Here is a 20,079-nt window from a genome sequence, read left to right on the forward strand (position 1 = left end):
CATGCAATTTTTTTTTAATAATGGAGTTCAATTAACACCATACCACACAAGTTGATTTTTTGGACAAGTGAACTCAAATAACATATATCATTTGACTTTATTTTTTTTTATTGGTGAGCCCACCTAACATTCTATCATCCTGTTTAACTTTTTTTTTATAGGTGAGCTTACATATTATTTAGGGTTAAATATGTTTTTGGTCCCTTAACTTTCAGTGAATTTTGGAATTAGTCTATTTTGAAACTTTGGACCAATTTAGTCCTCCATCTCTTGAAATGCATGGATTTAGTCCTTTTAATCAAATTTTGTTAAGTTTATTTGACATTTCAAGCGCGTTTCATAATAGTATTTGACTTAACATTAAAGCAAAAATGTGTCAAACAGTATAAACAACTCAAATACAATCCTGAAATGCGTACGAAACATCCAATAAACTAACCAAAATTTGATTAAAAGGACTAAATCCACGTATTTCGAAAGATCAAGGACTAAATTGGTCCAAAGTTTCAAAATGGACTAATTTTAAAATTTACTAAAAGTTAAGGGACCAAAAACATATTTAACCCTATTATTTAAGTTGATTTGTTTATAGATGAACTCAACTAACATCATATTATCACAATAGAATTTTGATAGATTAACTCAATTAAGACACTATCATTTGACTGAATTTTAGTCATTGAAGATTATTAAGAATGACACTCCTTTGCATCGTAAAAGCTATTCATTTATGTATTTTTCTCGTGAGTATAAAAAAAGCTATTAAGAAGTTTCATTAAGTCATTCTGAGGGCCAAAATGTATAGCTAAGAGTTTAAGAGACATAATTTGTTGGAGTATTCAGTATAAGTATTTTTATTAATCAAAGTAAATATATCAAGGAAATTCAACATTTATGAGTCATGAACAAATCCATATAAGAGATTGAGATACTATTTTCAATCTAAAACTTTAAATCAATGAGTTTGTGGGTCATTCTACTTTTATATTATTTATTTTTATTTAATGTGACTTATGAGTTACCTTGAATTTCTAGCATGATATTGTGATTAGGGATGACAAAAAAAAATTCATACCAATGATGTCTATAAACAAAATCCGTGATGGTTACTAAATGGATATCTTTAATGGAAATCCGCGAATAATGAATACGAGTATTTAAACTCCCGTTTGCTAACAAAGCATGTATGAATATTAATATTATGGTCTCTGAGGAGAATCGTAAATAGTCACTACCCACTCATAATTTTTTTTTCTAAGAAAATAATTGTTAGTAAGTTTTATTTTAGTTTTTTTTTAATGAAGTGATAAAAAGAAAACTACTAATGAGAAATATAATAATTATTGAATAAGTGTTTAAAATTTCACTTCATATATTTCTATTTTTTATTTAGACTTATAGAATTAAAGTTAGTTTCAAAAAGATTAATTTTTTAAAATTTATATTTTAATACAACTCATTCAAATTTACATTGCATTAACATTCTAGTCGGTAATTTGATTGAATTATACTTTAGGAATAATGTTTTATTTAATTTTATATTTTAAATATTTGCTTTTATGTAATTTAATTTAAAATAAAATAAAATATAAAATATGAAAAAGATTTACGGGTATCCATGAATACTCGTAAGTATAAAAAAAAAACCCGCCTATATTTTTTTATAGATATTTGGATATAGATAGTACACACTAACTATATCCAATCTAACTTGTTATCATCCTTAATTGTGGTGATTGTTTGTGATTATATGGATTATAATGGACTAATCAGGCTAATTTTATATTATCCGAAAAATACACATTTTTTAATTAATTCCAAGATAGTAGAAATACATTAGCAATATTATGGAAGAAAAACAAAGTAAAAGTTTTGTGTTCTTAGAAAGTATCGGAGTCGGAATGAGGTGATTGGGCATGAAAATATACCTAAAACAACTGCCAAATGGAATTGGAACATATATTGTGCTTTGTTCGGTTAAAAGGATAACAATCTGGACCATTACTTAGGATATAGGAAACCATGTGGATATAATCGAGCCAAGAAAGGAATGAGATTGGAGGGTTTGCATTCCATGGCCTTCAGTCTCCATCATTAACATGACAGTTTTTAAAAGATAATGGTATGGTCCATTATTCCACGCACCAAATTATAGAAACATAATGGCCATAGATCCAACATTTCCTCTTTTTCAACTACGAACCGCCCTTTTTCTTTCCTTAATTTCATCTTTAATATCAACCACCCCTTGCTTCTCATCATGCTACACTATCTAACACTATCATCACTCACAATCCTATATATATCTTTCACAAAAGGGAAACCCACCACCTTCACTTCTTTAATATCATTTCATATAATTAACAATTTTTACCCACACATGCAATTGTCTCACCACAATTATTACGTCCACACCCACAACACTGCTTCAACCGCGAAAAGTAAAAAACTTTTATCTCAACGGTTACTAACTTCTTATACTTTCACTTCATCCACCTCAAAATCACGTATACAAAGGAACAGAGCTGTCAAAATGAGTTGAAATCTGGAAGTCAACTTCGCTCATCACGAGTTCGAACTGGATTTGGTTGAAATTTTTTTACAAATTTCAAAACGGGTTGATTTTTGACTCGACTCACTCAGGTTGAACCCGTGGTGACGTGGTGAGCCGGGTTGAACCCGTGGTGACGTGGTGAGCTGAGTTGACTCACCAATCCGCAAATAAATGGTCACACAATATTTTTATTAAGTTAGATTTTGCATTTGGGTCATGTTAGGTTTTTTTTTAGCCAACACATAGATAATTTGTATTTTTGTGATTTTAGTGTGTATTTGGATTGTATTAAAATTTATTTAGATTTTAATTAGAATTATAATTTAGTTTTGACGGAAAAAAAGTAAAAAAATTGTATTTTTTTTTTAATTAAGTGAACCCATAAGTCAACCTGTTTAACCCACCAATCCATGGTAGGTCGGGTTGGGTTTGAATTTTTTTCGGCTTGCTAATAAGTGAGTCGGGTTGGATTGGCTCACTAAGTGATCAATCCATAATGAATTGAACCGAATCGGACCAGATTATCCATTTTGACAGCTCTAGCAAATAATGGCTTCCTGTCAAAGTTTTTATTATATTTTTTTTCTTTTATAAAAGCTGAAACGGGGCTTCATAAGTATTGCTATGAATTTAAACAATTTTTTTTTGTTAATTATTAAAACGGGGTTGGTGGTAGCATCAATTATTACGCGATGGACAAAGTAGAATAATATATATGTCCTATATTTGGGTAAAGTAGAATAATACATAAAAGCTAGTTTTGTAATATATTTTTGGGGAGGGATTGTACATACACATACATAAGGCATTGCTATTGGAGCATCATATGGATAATGGATCCAACATGGGATCTATTGTACGGGTACAATCACAACGGTACTCCGATGCAACAAAAAATAATCGATTGAGTTTTGGAAGAATATGCTTCCAACACATCGATATATGGTTTTACAAATAATAATAATACCAAAGAATTTTAGTGTGTCTTGTCGGTGTTCCATTATTTCTTCTTTTTTCCTCTAACTTGGTAAAATAAATGCATATAAATACAACGACACTGTCTTCACACAGTTCTATGTTTAGCAGATGTCAAGGAACCACCTCGGTTTTGGTTTTAGTATTTTCAGATTAATTCCCTTGCATTGTGCTGAACAATCGTACAATTTATATTGTAGTATATCAAACGTTACTTTTCAGTTTTCATAGCAAACCATATCAACCGTACTGATTTTGTGCTATGCCCTTTATCCTGCTAATTAACACTAATACTCCTCTGTGAATTAATTGTTTTTCTTTTAAGAAATTCTCCAAAACAAATATGTTCCTTCATATATAAGATATGAAAATTGAATTCTTTAATCTCGACTCAATAAACATGGTTCCTTACCAACCATATTGAATTATTTTTATGATTTTAAAAGGGTAAATTATGTTTTTTTCTCTAAATTATAACTTGATGATTTTTGTTTTGTTCTTGTTTTTGTCACAAACTTTATTCTTGTTAGGTATTTTGTCTTTCTCATCTAAGAGTCGGTATGATAAATGGTAAATCATGCTAACCTTTTAGATGTTAAAAGAAAAAAAAAATTATAAATCGGTGTATTGAATATGATTTGTCATTTGTCACTTTAGAAAATAGTTAACACCGTTAAAAGAAAAAATATTACATTCATGTATTTATGTATTTTTTAAGTACAAGGGTTTATAAGAATCAAAATTTAAGATAAGAAAAAAAGAAAAATCATATTATAGTTTAGATATTAAAAACATAGTTAACCCGTTTTAATCTATTATCAATAGCTAAATAAATAAAAAAAGAAAAGTGATGAGTTTAGTTTGAGGTTGTGACTATTTAAGATTCCAGTGGTTGAAACTGGAAAAAGGAAACAGGAAATGGTATCTGTGCACAAGGATTAGAGGAGATGGATCATAGGATCCCATCTGAAGTTAATGCAGAAGGTTCAGAGAGACAAAATTTGGCAGGAAGGTGTTGCCTTTTTTCATAGCTCTATTTGGTGTCAGCAGCATACTTGAATGTGATCTCAAAAGCAGCAACCATGCATTGGCCATAGAATAATAGTTAAAACTAGAGGGGAGGTTAACCAAGAGCAACATGATGAATTAATGGAGAAAGAATATACAAGAGAGAAGCACTTGTCTAAAGCGCTGACAAGGCAGAGCTTATAAAGAAGTATACCTATCCTACAAAAAGTGCTTTATGAAGAATATATCTTAGCAAAATTGGATCCTGCATCATGCTTTTGGGTTGAACCAGCCAAAGTTGGACATAATAAGCAATATTTTAATGGGGCATTAGAAGCTTAAGCACATGTTCAAAGGGGATTAGTCTTTTAACACCCAAAAAGATAGAGAAAGTAGCAGAGGGTAGTAGTGGAGAAATAAAACCTATATGCTTCTCAAATCAAAGCAAATTTTTCAATCACTTTAGGCATTAAAAACAATTCCTAGGCTAGCGGAATGCCTACTAATTAGCCCATTAAGGCCTAAGCACATGTCCAAAGCAGGTCAGAGAGAGTGATCAACAAAAAACATTAAAAAACCTCATGGCAAATGCAACCTAGCCACGTATGTATCATCCTTGTCCAATCAAAACCCGTTCAAGATAATAATAAAAACTCAGAGGCAATAAACAATGCAATAGAACAGTACTTTTTTTTTCTCTCAGGAAACTAACACAGGCATAAGACAGTGGCAAAGACAACACAATTTAATGAATCGTGTCTTTCAATCCTATTGTTTGCTTTCACCCTGTCACATATATGGCACGTGACCAAGTGACACTCCACCTTTTGGTCATGGCAGTTAGAGACAAGTTCATCTTTCCGTCGTTTTGTTCATCTCCCAAGACGCCGCTCATAACCACATTAGCCTCCATAACTATTCAAATTGGTCCCCCACTTAATTGCATATACCTTAATCACCATTGCAGTAATCAAAATATACATAATAATAAGTACTCTACTTCATAATTACACTCTACTACTACTACTACTTCTTCACATTATTATTATTATTATTATTAATGTAAAGCAAATTCTTCCACTTGTCTGGTGACTTTTTAATATATTCTCATGCTTCCTCACTTTACAATTGTTTACCATAAACACGAAGGTAGTGCTGATTAGTTAGTGTCCACCAGAGACAAGGATTAGCCGCAGATGCTCAATTTTGATAAGTATTCATACCAATGCCTTTTCCTATGTACAAATTACTGTCAAACACATGTTCATGATTCCAATTTCTTCAACAGCTTGCCCAGTAAGCTTCTATAATCTTTTAACTAACTTTTGCTGTGATCAAACCCACTTAACTGGCATAGTTGAATTTTCGGTACCAAACTAGTTTATTAGTCAGACACAAATGCTACTTGCACCATTGGGCCTTAGACCTTTCACAAAAATACCAATGATTCTGCTGCTGAAATGTGTCCACAATGTAGTTGTTGTTGTGCATCACAACAACTTTAATATAATGTTTCTGAATTTAAAATGCACACCTCCACTCTAGTTTCTGGAATATGGCCAAGAAGTGCACATGTGATGATGCTACTAAGAATGAAGGGTTTAAAGTTGTTTTCTCTAGTTCATACCTTCAAACCTGATATTGTTTTCTTTCTGTATATATGTAGAAAACAAATCAGGGCTACTAAAAACTTCTTAATCGTTGATTAGACTTAAGATTGTTGTTAATAAAAATAGAGCAGAGGTCATATTTAATCCATGTTGAGACCTAAAAACTTGATTCCACGTCATGTGGTAGAGTATGACCTTACATCTCTATCCTTATCCTTGTTATCTCGTGGCTGCTATAGTCCAATTTATTTTCGATTAAGATTAAAAGGAAAAAATGAGTGAAGTAACGAAGAAAAGGTCACGTTACAGTGTAAGTAGAATAAGGATCCTAAGAATTAAAATTAAATTTTGAAAATCACTCTCAGTGCTTGCATTGACAACATCAAGCCCTCTGGTTATCAAGAACTATACCTTCAGAACCAGATACCTATAAATCTCTTTCGGTTTGAAGAAAAACAAGAAGAAAAACTTTGTGCAGCACAAATTTAAAGTGGGAAGAATATTTGAACGAAATTTCCTCTGACATGGTAATATGCTTTTTAAGAGTTTAAAAGTGAAATGGTAATATGTGTTAATTCATCCGTGATGAGGCATAACAAAAAAATGTGTTCTTTTAACGTAATTATGTGTTGTTATGATGCATTTTTGGTTGTGAAAATCGATTTTTGTTTGAGTAGCAAGAGAAGTCCAATTTGAAGGGTCAATTTAATGAATATTGGACAGTATGCCAGCTAGGGAAGCACTAGAATAAGCAAGAGAAACAGATATGTGGACCAGAACAAAACAACAACTCTTATGTATGCAGAACTGAAGCAACCACGATTATTGGGTTGGGCTAAAAAACAAACAACAAATGGTGCTTTTGATGGGCATAAAGAAAAAATCTGCGTTGTTGTCTGTGGAAATGTGTACGCATGCAGTTGCATTCCCGACCCACTGTCTCGGATCAGATCGTCGCATAAAACACCCTTCCTTTGCTGTTCTCTGTTTCTGCTTTCTCACGCCACTAAAATACACTTGTGTTTGTGTTTTAGGACTATGTTTGGTTTCAACTAGGTTAAGGAAAATGATCTTTTTATAACTAAATTTTTGATAACTTTTAGTTTTTTAACGTGAGGTGAGATCACATTTTTTAAGTGATTTTAAAATAAATAATGATATTTTAATATTTTTTTAATTTATTTTTAATTTATTACTCTAATTATTTTTAGATTATCATATCTTATTATGTAAAAAATTAAAATAAATAATTAAAGAATGATTAAAGTGAGGATTAAAAATAGATTAAAAAAATTGGTCAAATTATTATTATTTTTCTAAAATATAAAAAAATAAAAAAATGAAAAATGAAAAACTACTCAAAAAATATTACTACAAGTTATAAGAGAAAGTTGTTAGAATTTAACCGTTAAAAAATTATTTTCCTTACGTTAAATGCGGGTGTGATTTTTTTTTTTTTTTATATTTGAATTCCACGTATATTACAAGATACATATGTTCATCTCTATTTTAGTGTGGAACAGAAAGCAAGAGAAGAGATCATTGTTATAAAAAAATAGTAATTTCTGAATGTGGAATTAAGTAAGTAAGTAGGGTAGTTACAAGTTGGAAAACTATTTTTGAGCTGAAGGTAAAAGTACTTTATCGACATTAAAATGTGTTGATACTGTAAATCTGGATAAAAGTAAGTTATAGATAATTTTCATAAAAATAATTAAGTCGTAGATTATTGAGGAAACATAATCATTAGAATTGTTAAAAAAAAAAAGATAGAAAATTGTGGTAAGAAGCTTAAAATAATAAAAATAAAGAAATGGAATAACTGATATTGGGCCTTACATGGATGCTATGCAAGTGTGTCCAGTGGACAGTTTTTCCCTGCACCTCCCTATGAAAAACTTCTCATTTTATCATCTGTGTAATCCAAAAATAAAAAATTACTTTTGAAAATCATTCTTTTATAAAAAAATAACGTTTGGATTGTATAATTAAAAAATAATATAAAAATTAAAATAGCTTTCGGACTGTGTGTTGTACAATCCAAAATTTACATAATTCAAAAGAAAAAAACAATAAAAATAATTATGAAAGCTCAGGAGAAAATGATGGAGGTACAGGAAGAAACTTCCGTCCAGTATCTGGTGAACATTATTGAGTACAAACGAAAGGGACAAAAAAAAGTGAATGCAGAAAACAATTTTGGAGAATCATAATTAAAAAAACTCATATATTACATGTAGGTAGCAACTAGAATTCCAAGTCCCAAATTTACAATAATGAATGTGAAGTTTGGTTGTGTGAATTTTAAAATCAATATCTTATACCACGTTTTGATATTATTTGTAATATTATAGTCTATTACTTAGAAAAAACAAAACGTACGAAAATATTTATTTTCGACTGTATAATTATAGATTCAATTCTTGCCCAATAATCATGTTTTTTTTTTGCTTGTACAAATAAAATGCTTTGATATCAATTCAACTTTTTTATATATTTATGATAACAATGTTTAAAAGGATAAAAAATTTAAAATCACGCATATTATCTAAAGTTTTATTAATGTTTTGAGTAAAAATGGATTAAAATAAATGGATGTTTACCACCCCCTAATATTAACAATCTTCGTACTTTATATATATATATATACTTTGGATATGTTTCACTATTTTTAGAATATATTAAATTTAATTTGAATTTGATGTTATTGTTTTAACACGACAAAATTTAGGTATTTTTTTAAGGTTAAATATATTTATAGTTTCTAAACTTAGATACAAAATAAAATTCGTTTTTATTTAAATCTTTAATACATTTTGGTTCTCAAACATTAAAAATTTATAGATATAACTTTTAACCTGTCAACTTTATTTGTTTAGATATTAAACGGTGTTCTAGACTAACATTTGAGCTAGATCGTGTCAAACAATGTAAATAGTTCAAACGCCCCCCTGAAACGCTATTTGACACCTAAAAAAGGTTCAACATAATTGGTTGAAAAACTATATTTATTCATTTTTTAAATTTGGAGACTAAATTGTACCAAAGTTTGCGACAGAAAAAAAAAATTATAATTTTGTGTCAAAGTTTAGTAATTAAAAACATATTTAACTTTCTTTTTAATTTCTAGTACATAACTACCTTTGAGAAAAACAAACGGTAAAATTTATTAGATATTCATCCCAAAATCCCAAAATCTCCCACATGCCCACGATATAGTCCAACGCAATTGTGTAGTGATTTATGTTGTACAATTTACTTCAAGGCTACAAAAAAAAAAGAATTAAAAAGCTTTAGTTATATTAAATCGTAATTTATAAAATAAATTTTACTTAGGTAATTATAAAACTGCTAATTTGTCCTAGTATTCAGGATTTGATTTTAACCTACATGGACCACAAGGTCGAAGGTCCACAAAAAAAAAGAAAAAAAACTCCACATGGACAACATAGCAATAAAATTTGTGTTGACCAAGGTCAATCTGGATCAGGATCAACCCATGGGCCTATCTGTGTGCATCGGTCTCAAGTCAAGATAAATAGAGTTAGGCCAAGTCCGAGATAACTCGACTATATCCTTCGGGTCATATTGATTCGGTTTGACCTTTGGTCTAAGCTGACTCAAAACAACCTTCGATCAAGATCATTTTGACCTTAGCCGAAGCTGATTAGACTCAATCTTCAGTCTAGATCAACTTGTTAACACTATTAGTTGTATTCTTAGTCTTCTATCTTCAATCAAATTGATATGTTACGCTTTACTCAAGTGTTGGTGCCACTCTCTTTTATGCATTAAATTTTCATTATCTCTTAAAAGTTCAATTAGTTTGATATTTGAAAAGTTTTTCTTACATTTTTAAAATACTTTTCATCTTCTCACATCCTAATTATACATTTATTTTCTTTTATATGATTTCGTTGAATGATGTATCAAATTGTTTCTAAAACATACATTTAATTCTTTTTAACATTTTTTTTATTTTTTATTTTTATCATATAAAATATTATTTTGATGATTTTTATATAATTATTATTTTTTTCTAATTCATTATCATAAGTTTATTTTTATCATCACAATTATATAAATACATTTTATTTACTGTAATATAATAACTTAATGTGATCTTCGTGAATCTTATTTATCTTCGTTCAACATATATTAAACTTAAAAAAAATATCTAAATTAAATTTTAATTATTATTACTTAAAAAACATCTATATTAAATTTTAATTATTATTTGTTTATTCAGGGCGGATGTGTGTAATTAATTGGACATTGGAGTCATTGAATTTGATTCACCTAAGCATGTATCTTTCTCCTTTCACCACTTGTTGCCTCTCTCCGTGAATTCAGATTCGGTGTTCCTTTGCAGTTTCCACTGATTTGTCTTTCAAGTGTTCGGTAAAAGTTGTCAATGAAAAGGTCATTAAGGAAAGAGTTATTTTCCTATTAACTTTTAGATATTTTTGTGTTCACTTTTTGATCATTCTGTAGGTTGTCCAATGCTTGTTTCCTACATTTTGAAGAGTGTGTATTTATATCACACACAAAAACATTCTTCTCTACCTCAACAATACATAGCAACTGCCATATGCCTTCGGTTTTATTTGGTTTCATGAGGGTATCCGTTGTTAATTAATTGTTTCCTAATAAAATGGCAAATATGTATCTTTCACTTCATTTCTTCAAATAAAGCCACTTAATTATCATTTTTCTTCAAGACATGTAGGGTGTATGTTACTTCACTACCTAAAGCATTTCAATGTTCGCATATTTTTTCATTAAAGTCTGGAATTGTGGATCAAAATTTGTTGTTTCTAAGTTACTGGAACAACTAGTTTTCATCTTTATCTTTCTGTTTGATGAGTCCAAAATTTCTACTGGGTTTTTAAGTGTTGTTCTTTGCTGAGTATTAAAAATACAATATGTTGGTACTTTAAATATTTTTTTAATATATTTTAAAACATTAAAATTAGTGGTAATCAATATATTATAAAGACACAGTAGAAGAATAACAAAAAAAATTCTGCATAGAATCCAAATTCCTGTTTGATGATCGTTGGGGTCTAGGATTTAAATTTGAAGAGAAATAAATTCTCTCATAATTATCACCCCACTTATGTAATATTGATTTTTATTTTTGGATGATTTGAATTGAAGGTAATTGATTGCCTAATTTGCAATGGTCCACATTCCTTAGTGCAAGACAACTCTAAAATTTAGACATTACAATAAATATAATTCAACATTGTTCAAAGAATTTGATTTGATATTTCATGTTTACCATCAATGTTTTTTTGGAGAAGGATTCCTATTTTCTACTTTTCTCCCTTTTGTGTTCTGTTTTTCTCTTTTCAATGAAACTTTTCATTAAACAAGAAGCAAGTTATAATATTTAAGTTATTAAGGTATAACGAGATGACCTTTTATGACTAGCTAATAACTAAAGTAAATTTTTAATAGATATTTTCATTTAGACCGATTGATTTTAAATTAATAACTATTATATTAGTTTTACAAATAATTAAGTTAATGATTGTAATATTAGTTTTAAATTAATAACGTTACGGTTAAATGTATGTTTGGATCTATTGATTTTTACAAGGGCACTTAGAAATAAAATATGAACATCAAAAACGAAAATACGAAAAATGATAGATTTTTTAGATGAATAACTTTCCGCATTAAATAAAGTGATTTGCGAAGAAAGTGTATATAACTTCAGTAATGTGTATGTCCAAAATCAATTCATGATTTGAAAAACTTAAAATCAATTTCTAAAATCAGTTATAGATAAAAATTCACATCAAATATAAACAATTTTTTATAATTTTTCCATCAATCAAAATTATTTTCTAACGTTAGAGTCAATTTTTTCAAATCACTTTACTTAACGTGAAAAGTGTATATAGAACAAATTTCTTTAAAATAAGTATAAATGAACATATATTATCTTTATATATTTATTTATTAAGATTTGAGAATACTTTTTTATTTTAATTTAAAAATTTTATTAACTCTAATTACATATTTTAAGAAAGTATTTGTATCAAATTATTTTATAAAAATATATAAAAAAATTATTCTTCTACGTCAATCATATCTATTATAAGTTTCAATACACTTTCTATTTTTTTTAACAACTTCATTTCTATTTTCTTTTCCTTCCTTTTTGTTTTTTTTTTCATTCCTCTTAATTGAAACGAAGCCAAATTTCGGCACCAACCATCAACTACCAAGTTTTTTGTGTTTTATGTGAGGAAAGTGAAAAGACCGAGAAGAACAAAAGAAGGGAGAGATGTAGATAAGGGAAATTTCTAGTTTATAAATAGGATAACTATTGGGTTTTTACGTAATAAAATAAGTGAAATAATTGTTGTGTTTATATATATTTATATAGTATTTGAATTACACATATAATATATTTCACACCATTTTTATTCAAAAACTTTAATGTTATAGATTTTTATTTTTATATATAATTTTTTACTTTACCTATTTTATCCTATTTAAAACTTTCACACACTTAATTCTAACAATAATTACCCAAAGTCACTTACTTGACTAACCAAGGTTTCAAAGATTAACATGAGAATGCACCAACATTCATCCTTCTAATTGTTTAATTAAATATTACGTGGAAATCATATTAATTAATAATTTTATCAATAACAACAAATAATATAAGTAGATTTTTTGATAGAAAGAGCTAGAGGTGACACCTGGAGCAACATGTAAAAGCAATATTTATATTAAAAAAATTAGAGTTTAAGTACGAATATTTGCTGATAAGGATGAACTTTTTTCATTATTATAATCTGTTTATTATTCTATGTCTCGTTTTTTGTTGGGGAGGAAAGAAACAAAAGAAGCTAAAGGAAGGAACACAAACGAAAAATGAAAAATGGACTGGTAAAAGAAATAGATAACAAAAATGAATAAAAATAAAATAAAATAATTATTATCAAAATTTATTATTTTACTTTTTTGTTATTATAACAAATAAAAATAAAAAACTGTAAAAAAATATGAGAAGAACTCAACGCTTCCAAATGCAGGTTTAATGAAGCCTTCATTATTTAATATTATTCATTTGAAAAGAAATTATTTGAAAAGAAATTATTACATAGAATGAATATCAAGAAAATTATGATATGTACTTGATTTTCTCATAAATATAATTTCGACCACATATAAAAAAAAACCCTTGAGATGAATCCTCTAGTTATATAACTAATATAAAAATATAAGTTTTGTTAGAAAACGTAAATGTAAAGATGAATGTTAAAATATGGGTGATAGCTAGGTACCTACCTATGGTTGACATGTCTAACAAGAGGCATTAAAAAAAGCTTCCTTGTGTCATTATTAGTTACTAAAAAAAGATTAAAAATAATTAAAAATCTCTCTTCCCTCATTAGCAAGGGTTATTAATATATATACCCTCCAGCTAAGACACTGAGAGCACAACACAACAATGATAAACTGAAAACTTCATCATCTATTGCTTCCACCCTTATTTTATTTCTTTCATTCCCATCACTTTTTTGTTTGTGGGGTTATGAACAACCTATATCTTTCTCTCGCTTACCTGTTATAATTATGCTATACCTCTTTTGTTTTCATTTAACATGATGAAGCTCAAAACAACGAACTTCACATATTTAATACACGAAATAAAATAGAAATAAATAATTAAACGATAAATGAGAAAAAAAAGATCTTTTTTTTTTTTTTGAATAAAAGGAAATGAGTTTGGGAGAACAGACATGTCTGAAAACCTGGGAGAACAGCTGGACCTGGTTTTGCTCTTGCCAACCATTAAGAACATTAGCCCATATTTGCATGTGATTGCCTTACCGTAGAGCCGAACTTTTCCTTTTTTTTTATGTATAAAAAAATTGGTACTTCATTATTTTAAACAAAAAAAATGTTTGTAATAAAAACTCTAATCATTAATATTAAGATTTGTATTAGTAAACTAATAAAACGTAGATGATGATGGGCCATGCATGAGAGCTTCACTTGGTGAGTCTCTCACTCACTCACTCAGCAATGGTCACGACAGCCAGATACCTGGGCCCCACTGCCATGTGCGTTCCTCCTTCTTCTCCGTTCTCTTCTCATTTCAACTCCCAAACCCAAACTCAACAAACAAAACACTTTCTTTTCTAATTTCTATGCTTTCCCTCACATCACATCACATTACCTTCTCCCAAACCGCTCTCAAACCAGAACCACAACAGCATGGTGAACAGTACCGCCACCACCACCACCACCTACTTTCCAAATCTTCTACCTTTCTTCATTTTCTTAACCATGATGACCCTTTTCGTGAACTCCCAGGACGATGTTTCAGTAATGCTGGCTCTCAAGAACAGCCTCAACCCGCCGGGGTGGACCGGCCCGGACCCATGCATGTGGGACCACGTCAGGTGCTCTGAGGATAAACGGGTTACCCGGATCCAAATCGGGCGCCTCAATCTCCAGGGCACTCTCCCTGCAACTCTTCAGAACTTGACCCGGTTGGAACAGTTGGAGCTGCAATACAACAACATCTCGGGTCCCATTCCCTCGCTTAACGGCTTGACCAACCTCCGTGTGTTTATTGCCAGCAATAACCGTTTCTCCGCCGTCCCCGCCGACTTCTTCTCCGGCATGTCGCAGCTCCAGGCGGTGGAGATCGACAACAACCCCTTTGAGCCCTGGGAGATCCCTCTGACTCTCCGAAACGCTTCTGAGCTTCAGAACTTCTCTGCCAACTCTGCCAATGTCAGAGGCACTTTGCCGGATTTCTTCAGCTCCGACGTGTTTCCTGGTTTGACCGTTTTGCACCTGGCCATCAATAACCTCGAGGGGTCGTTGCCTTTGAGCTTTTCTGGCTCTCAGATTCAGTCTTTGTGGTTGAATGGGCAGAAGAGCGTTAACAGGCTCGGTGGCAGTGTTGCTGTTTTGCAGAACATGACTTTCTTGACCGAGGTTTGGTTGCATTCCAATGCTTTTACGGGTCCCTTGCCTGATTTGTCCGGGTTGAAGAGTTTGAAGGTTTTGGGTTTGAGGGATAACAGGTTTACTGGTCCTGTTCCGCCTTCGTTGGTGGGTCTCAAGACTCTTGAAGTTGTGAACTTGACTAATAACTTGTTTCAGGGTCCTATGCCGGTGTTTGGCAATGGAGTTGAGGTGGATAACGATAAGGATTCCAACAGTTTTTGTTTGTCAGGACCTGGTGATTGTGATTCCAGGGTGCAGGTTCTTCTTTCTGTTGTTGGCCTTATGGGGTATCCTCAAAGGTTTGCCGAGAGTTGGAAGGGGAATGATCCTTGTGCTGATTGGATTGGGATTTCTTGTGGAGATGCGAATATAACTGTTGTTAATTTTCAGAAGATGCAACTTAGTGGTGAGATATCCCCGGACTTTTCAAAGATTAAATCTTTGCAAAGAATAGTACTTGCGGATAACAATCTCACTGGTTCAATTCCAGTAGAGCTTACTACTTTGCCTCGGCTTAGTCAATTGAATGTTGCGAACAATCAGCTTTATGGGAAGGTGCCGAGTTTTAGGAGTAATGTAGTTGTGAGTACTAATGGTAATGTTGATATAGGGAAGGATAAGAGTAGCCAGTCCCCTCCGGGTTCAGTGTCTCCAACGGCTCCCAATTCAAAGGGAGAAAACGGTGGGGGTTCTGGAAATGGTGGCAAAAAGTCTTCCCATGTGGGAGTGATCGTGTTTTCGGTGATTGGGGCGCTTTTTGTGGTTTCTATGATTGGTTTCCTGGTTTTCTGCCTGTTTAGGATGAAGCAAAAGAAGTTGAGCAGGGTCCAGAGCCCAAATGCTCTAGTTGTTCATCCTAGGCATTCTGGGTCGGATAATGAGAGTGTGAAGATAACAGTTGCAGGTTCAAGTGTCAGTGTTGGTGGTGCTAGTGAAACGCGAACCATACCTGGCAGTGAGACAGGAGATATCCAAATGGTTGAAGCCGGAAACATGGTCATTTCCATACAAGTTCTGAGGAATGTCACGGACAACTTCAGTGAGAAGAACATATTGGGACAAGGAGGTTTTGGAACGGTTTACAGAGGTGAACTCCATGATGGTACAAGAATTGCAGTGAAAAGAATGGAGTGTGGGGCAATAACAGGGAAGGGTGCAGCAGAATTCAAGTCTGAAATTGCTGTTTTGACAAAGGTTCGCCACCGGCATCTTGTGGCTCTTCTAGGTTACTGTTTGGACGGGAATGAGAAGCTGCTTGTGTACGAGTACATGCATCAAGGAACATTGAGTAGGCATCTTTTCAACTGGCCAGAGGAAGGATTGGAACCACTGGAGTGGAATAGAAGATTGACAATTGCCTTAGATGTGGCAAGGGGTGTCGAGTACCTCCATGGCTTGGCCCATCAAAGCTTCATTCACAGGGACTTGAAACCTTCAAACATTCTCCTTGGAGATGATATGAGGGCAAAGGTTGCAGATTTTGGTCTTGTGCGTCTTGCTCCGGAAGGAAAAGCATCTATAGAAACAAGAATTGCAGGAACTTTTGGATATTTGGCACCCGAGTATGCAGGTATCTCTTAATTTTATAACTTCCCTTCACCACACCATGTCTTTGTGAGCAATGCCGTATGTAGTTAGTTTCCTCAAATAAACAGTAGGAATAGTGTAGGCAATAAATATATATCAAGTCAATGACCAAGTATCCTGTTATGGTATTCCTGGGAATAGTAAAACTAGTTTGATTAATTAGCATATTTATTTCCTGATAGGATCCATGATGCTTTAAGACTACTGGTGTCATTTCATTGCTTCTTAGGAAGCTAATATGACATTCTTCTTGTCTCCACTGTCTAACCAACTCTATCCCAATATTTGGTTAATTTACTGATGAAGAGATAGAAGGAAGAGTTATTTTCTACCAACTTACTAGGAAGTTAGTTGAAGTAACACCATTCAATCATTACAACAATTCACTGAAGTAAATACTCTCTACTCAAGATTCTTGAGTCTTGAGCAAGAATGAAGCCTCTACATCCATGTTGTTCATGTTCAATGCATAAAAATGGACATGACTATTTTCCTTCTAAGGCATTAGTTTTTAAATGTGCATTTAAAATGTAAATTTCCCCTTGGATTTATCTTGTCTTTAGAAGATATGGTTTATTTGGATCAGTTGGATGTTTGCTATGCCTTCTTGGTGGTATAAAAGTTGAGATTTCTTGTGTGTAATCTTTGTCTATGTTCATTGATGTTTAGCCATGCTTCTCTAACACCGCCATGCAAATGGCTATCTGATCGCAGTGACCGGGCGTGTGACAACTAAAGTTGACGTGTTCAGCTTTGGGGTAATATTGATGGAGCTGATAACAGGAAGAAAAGCACTTGATGAGACACAACCCGAGGATAGCATGCACCTTGTAACATGGTTCCGCAGAATGTCCATAAACAAGGATTCATTCCGCAAGGCCATTGATTCCACCATCGATCTCAACGAGGAAACTCTGGCCAGTATTCACACCGTAGCAGAGTTAGCTGGCCACTGCTGTGCCAGGGAGCCATATCAAAGGCCTGACATGGGTCATACTGTTAACGTGCTTTCTTCTCTCGTTGAACTATGGAAACCCTCTGATCAGAATTCAGAAGATATATATGGCATTGACCTTGACATGTCCTTGCCACAAGCACTCAAGAAGTGGCAGGCTTATGAAGGTAGAAGTCAAATGGAGTCCTCTTCTTCATCTTCGCTTCTACCAAGCTTGGATAACACACAGACAAGTATACCTACTCGCCCATATGGATTTGCAGATTCTTTCACATCAGCAGATGGTAGGTGATCATGCTCGGTTGTAAATATTTGTTTTAGTGTGTTTGTTTATTCTCTCCAGTTCTTGCTTTTCTTTGTGAACTTGTTTATCTTTTTTCATGGTGTACTTCTCCTCCATGATTAATTTTACACCATCTTAGCCCTTTTTAAGAACTTCTGCTGACAAACTTGGAAGAGATTCTGAGCCGATAATGTACTTTTCATCATCTCACACATTTTCATGTTTTTCCCCTTCTGAGATGTGTAAATCAGATATTACTGTTGAACTTGTTGATTAACTTACACTTTTTGAACCAATTTAGTAGTATATATATTGAGTGCATGTAGATAAATTGACACATGAGGATGAAGAGAACAAATGGCAGCGTTTTGAAAATGCACAACTTGAGTTTGTTTCATTTTATGAGAGGCGATTTCAAAACTCAGTGGCTATACATGGCATATGGTTGCTGTCATATCAGTGTTGGAGGGAATCTGGCGTTTATGAAGCAGTTTTGGATGAGCATGAATTTGTGAAATGGACAAAATAGACAGGTGAGGAAGTAGTTAAAAAGAGAGAATCAAATATTATTTGCTGCATGTTGCTGTTTGGCCTGGTTGTGAAAGGTGACAGTGTGGCAAAAGGCGAGTGCAAGTTAAGCCAAAAGATAAAAGCTGTGCTGTCAAACTTTCCAACTGGCTTCCACAACCCACTTTATTGTTTCTTATATGTTAAGCTTCAACATTGGAAATAAGGAAAGCAGAACCTAAATGAATGGCCCTTTTGGCCTTTTAAGTTAACAATTTTCTATGAATATTATAACTTTATAGAGATGGGTTAATTAGTTGACACTATTTAAGGAAATTGTGTGATTTTTCAAACAATATGTAAGGAAGTTCGTATCATTTAACTTTTATACTCTAAAATTCCAATGAGTTATATTATATTTTATGTTGAAGAAAATTAATACTCTTCATAATTTTCTACGTGCCATGTAATTTTCTTACATACTTTTATTTATCGTTCTATTTCCTTTTTTAGTTTCTATCCAATCAATTAAAGTATATACCTTTTAAAAAAAAAAAACTATATTCTATCATACTTATACTTCATTAAGTAGTTAAATATTTAATTTTATTTCTACTTGTATATTTCTTTCTCAATCTTTTGTTTTTATTTTCATTCCTTCTATTTATTTCTTTGAAAACAAATACACCAAACCCTTCCAATTATTGCAACTAATAAGAGATACAGTGTCATCAAACCAGATGACCAACAAAGATACACCAACTGAAAAAACTGAATGATGATAGTACTTTGTATATGTAGAGATCTGCAGAGGATTTAATATTACTGATTGAAACAACAGTTTAACTGTTTAACTATTCTGGATTTATACCGTACCAAAGTTATATGTTTTTGTTTTGTTTTAACTTTTGGGTTTTCAGCTTTATTACCATTATGACTAGTGTCCAATAAATAATGACGATTTTCCCTTTTTTCTTTTTTACCCTCAATCATTCAATCTCAATTAATTTGAGGAGTCAAACTCAGTGTTGGATTATGAAGGGATATAACTTTTTTTGATACTCACCTCTTGCACTCGTGATATATGAATCTAAAACTTTACTAAAAGAATAATTAATTTTCTCATCATTTAGATAAATCATATTAGTAAACAATCACCAGTTTTAATTGCAGTTTACAGTAAAAAAGTTATTGTCTCTTAACTATTCTTATAATTAATTATGATTATATTAATTTTTAAACGAATGAGTTTGCTAAAAGGTATTTTTAAGACATTAATTTTTTTAATGTAATCTGTTTTTGTATAAGAAAAATAATGCATATATATAACTGAAAAAATATTAAAAAAAATCAAACTACAATTTCATATTCATAAAATAAAATAATATTTGAAAATACGAAAACTTAAATAATATATTCTAAAATTTTTCAACAAAAGTGATCAGATTAAAAGAAAATGCAAAATGCAGAAGGTTGACAGTATTTTGTATTAGTGATTTAATTTCTGCGATAGTGATAGCTTGAAACCATTAGCATGTGCATGTGATCTTTTTAGAAGATGATATACATACACACACACACACATATATATATATATATATATATATAT

The 20,079-nt window shown here is 31.6% G+C and overlaps 1 protein-coding gene across 1 annotated transcript; it reads left to right on the forward strand.

Annotated features, from left to right (window-relative positions):
• The first annotated feature begins 14,240 nt into the window (after nucleotides 1–14,240).
• On the forward strand, nucleotides 14,241–18,259 carry TMK1 (transmembrane kinase 1). The gene is made up of 2 exons (XM_028083981.2): nucleotides 14,241–16,708; nucleotides 17,440–18,259. The coding sequence occupies exons 1-2, from the start codon at nucleotides 14,395–14,397 to the stop codon at nucleotides 17,970–17,972; spliced, it is 2,847 nt and encodes a 948-aa protein (XP_027939782.2). The 5' UTR covers nucleotides 14,241–14,394; the 3' UTR covers nucleotides 17,973–18,259.
• Nucleotides 18,260–20,079: the final 1,820 nt, after the last annotated feature.

This window comes from Vigna unguiculata, chromosome 8, assembly GCF_037176805.1.
Source record: "Vigna unguiculata cultivar grain cowpea cultivar isolate G323 ecotype 2 chromosome 8, ASM3717680v1, whole genome shotgun sequence".
In the NCBI taxonomy this organism is placed as follows: domain Eukaryota; kingdom Viridiplantae; phylum Streptophyta; class Magnoliopsida; order Fabales; family Fabaceae; genus Vigna; species Vigna unguiculata.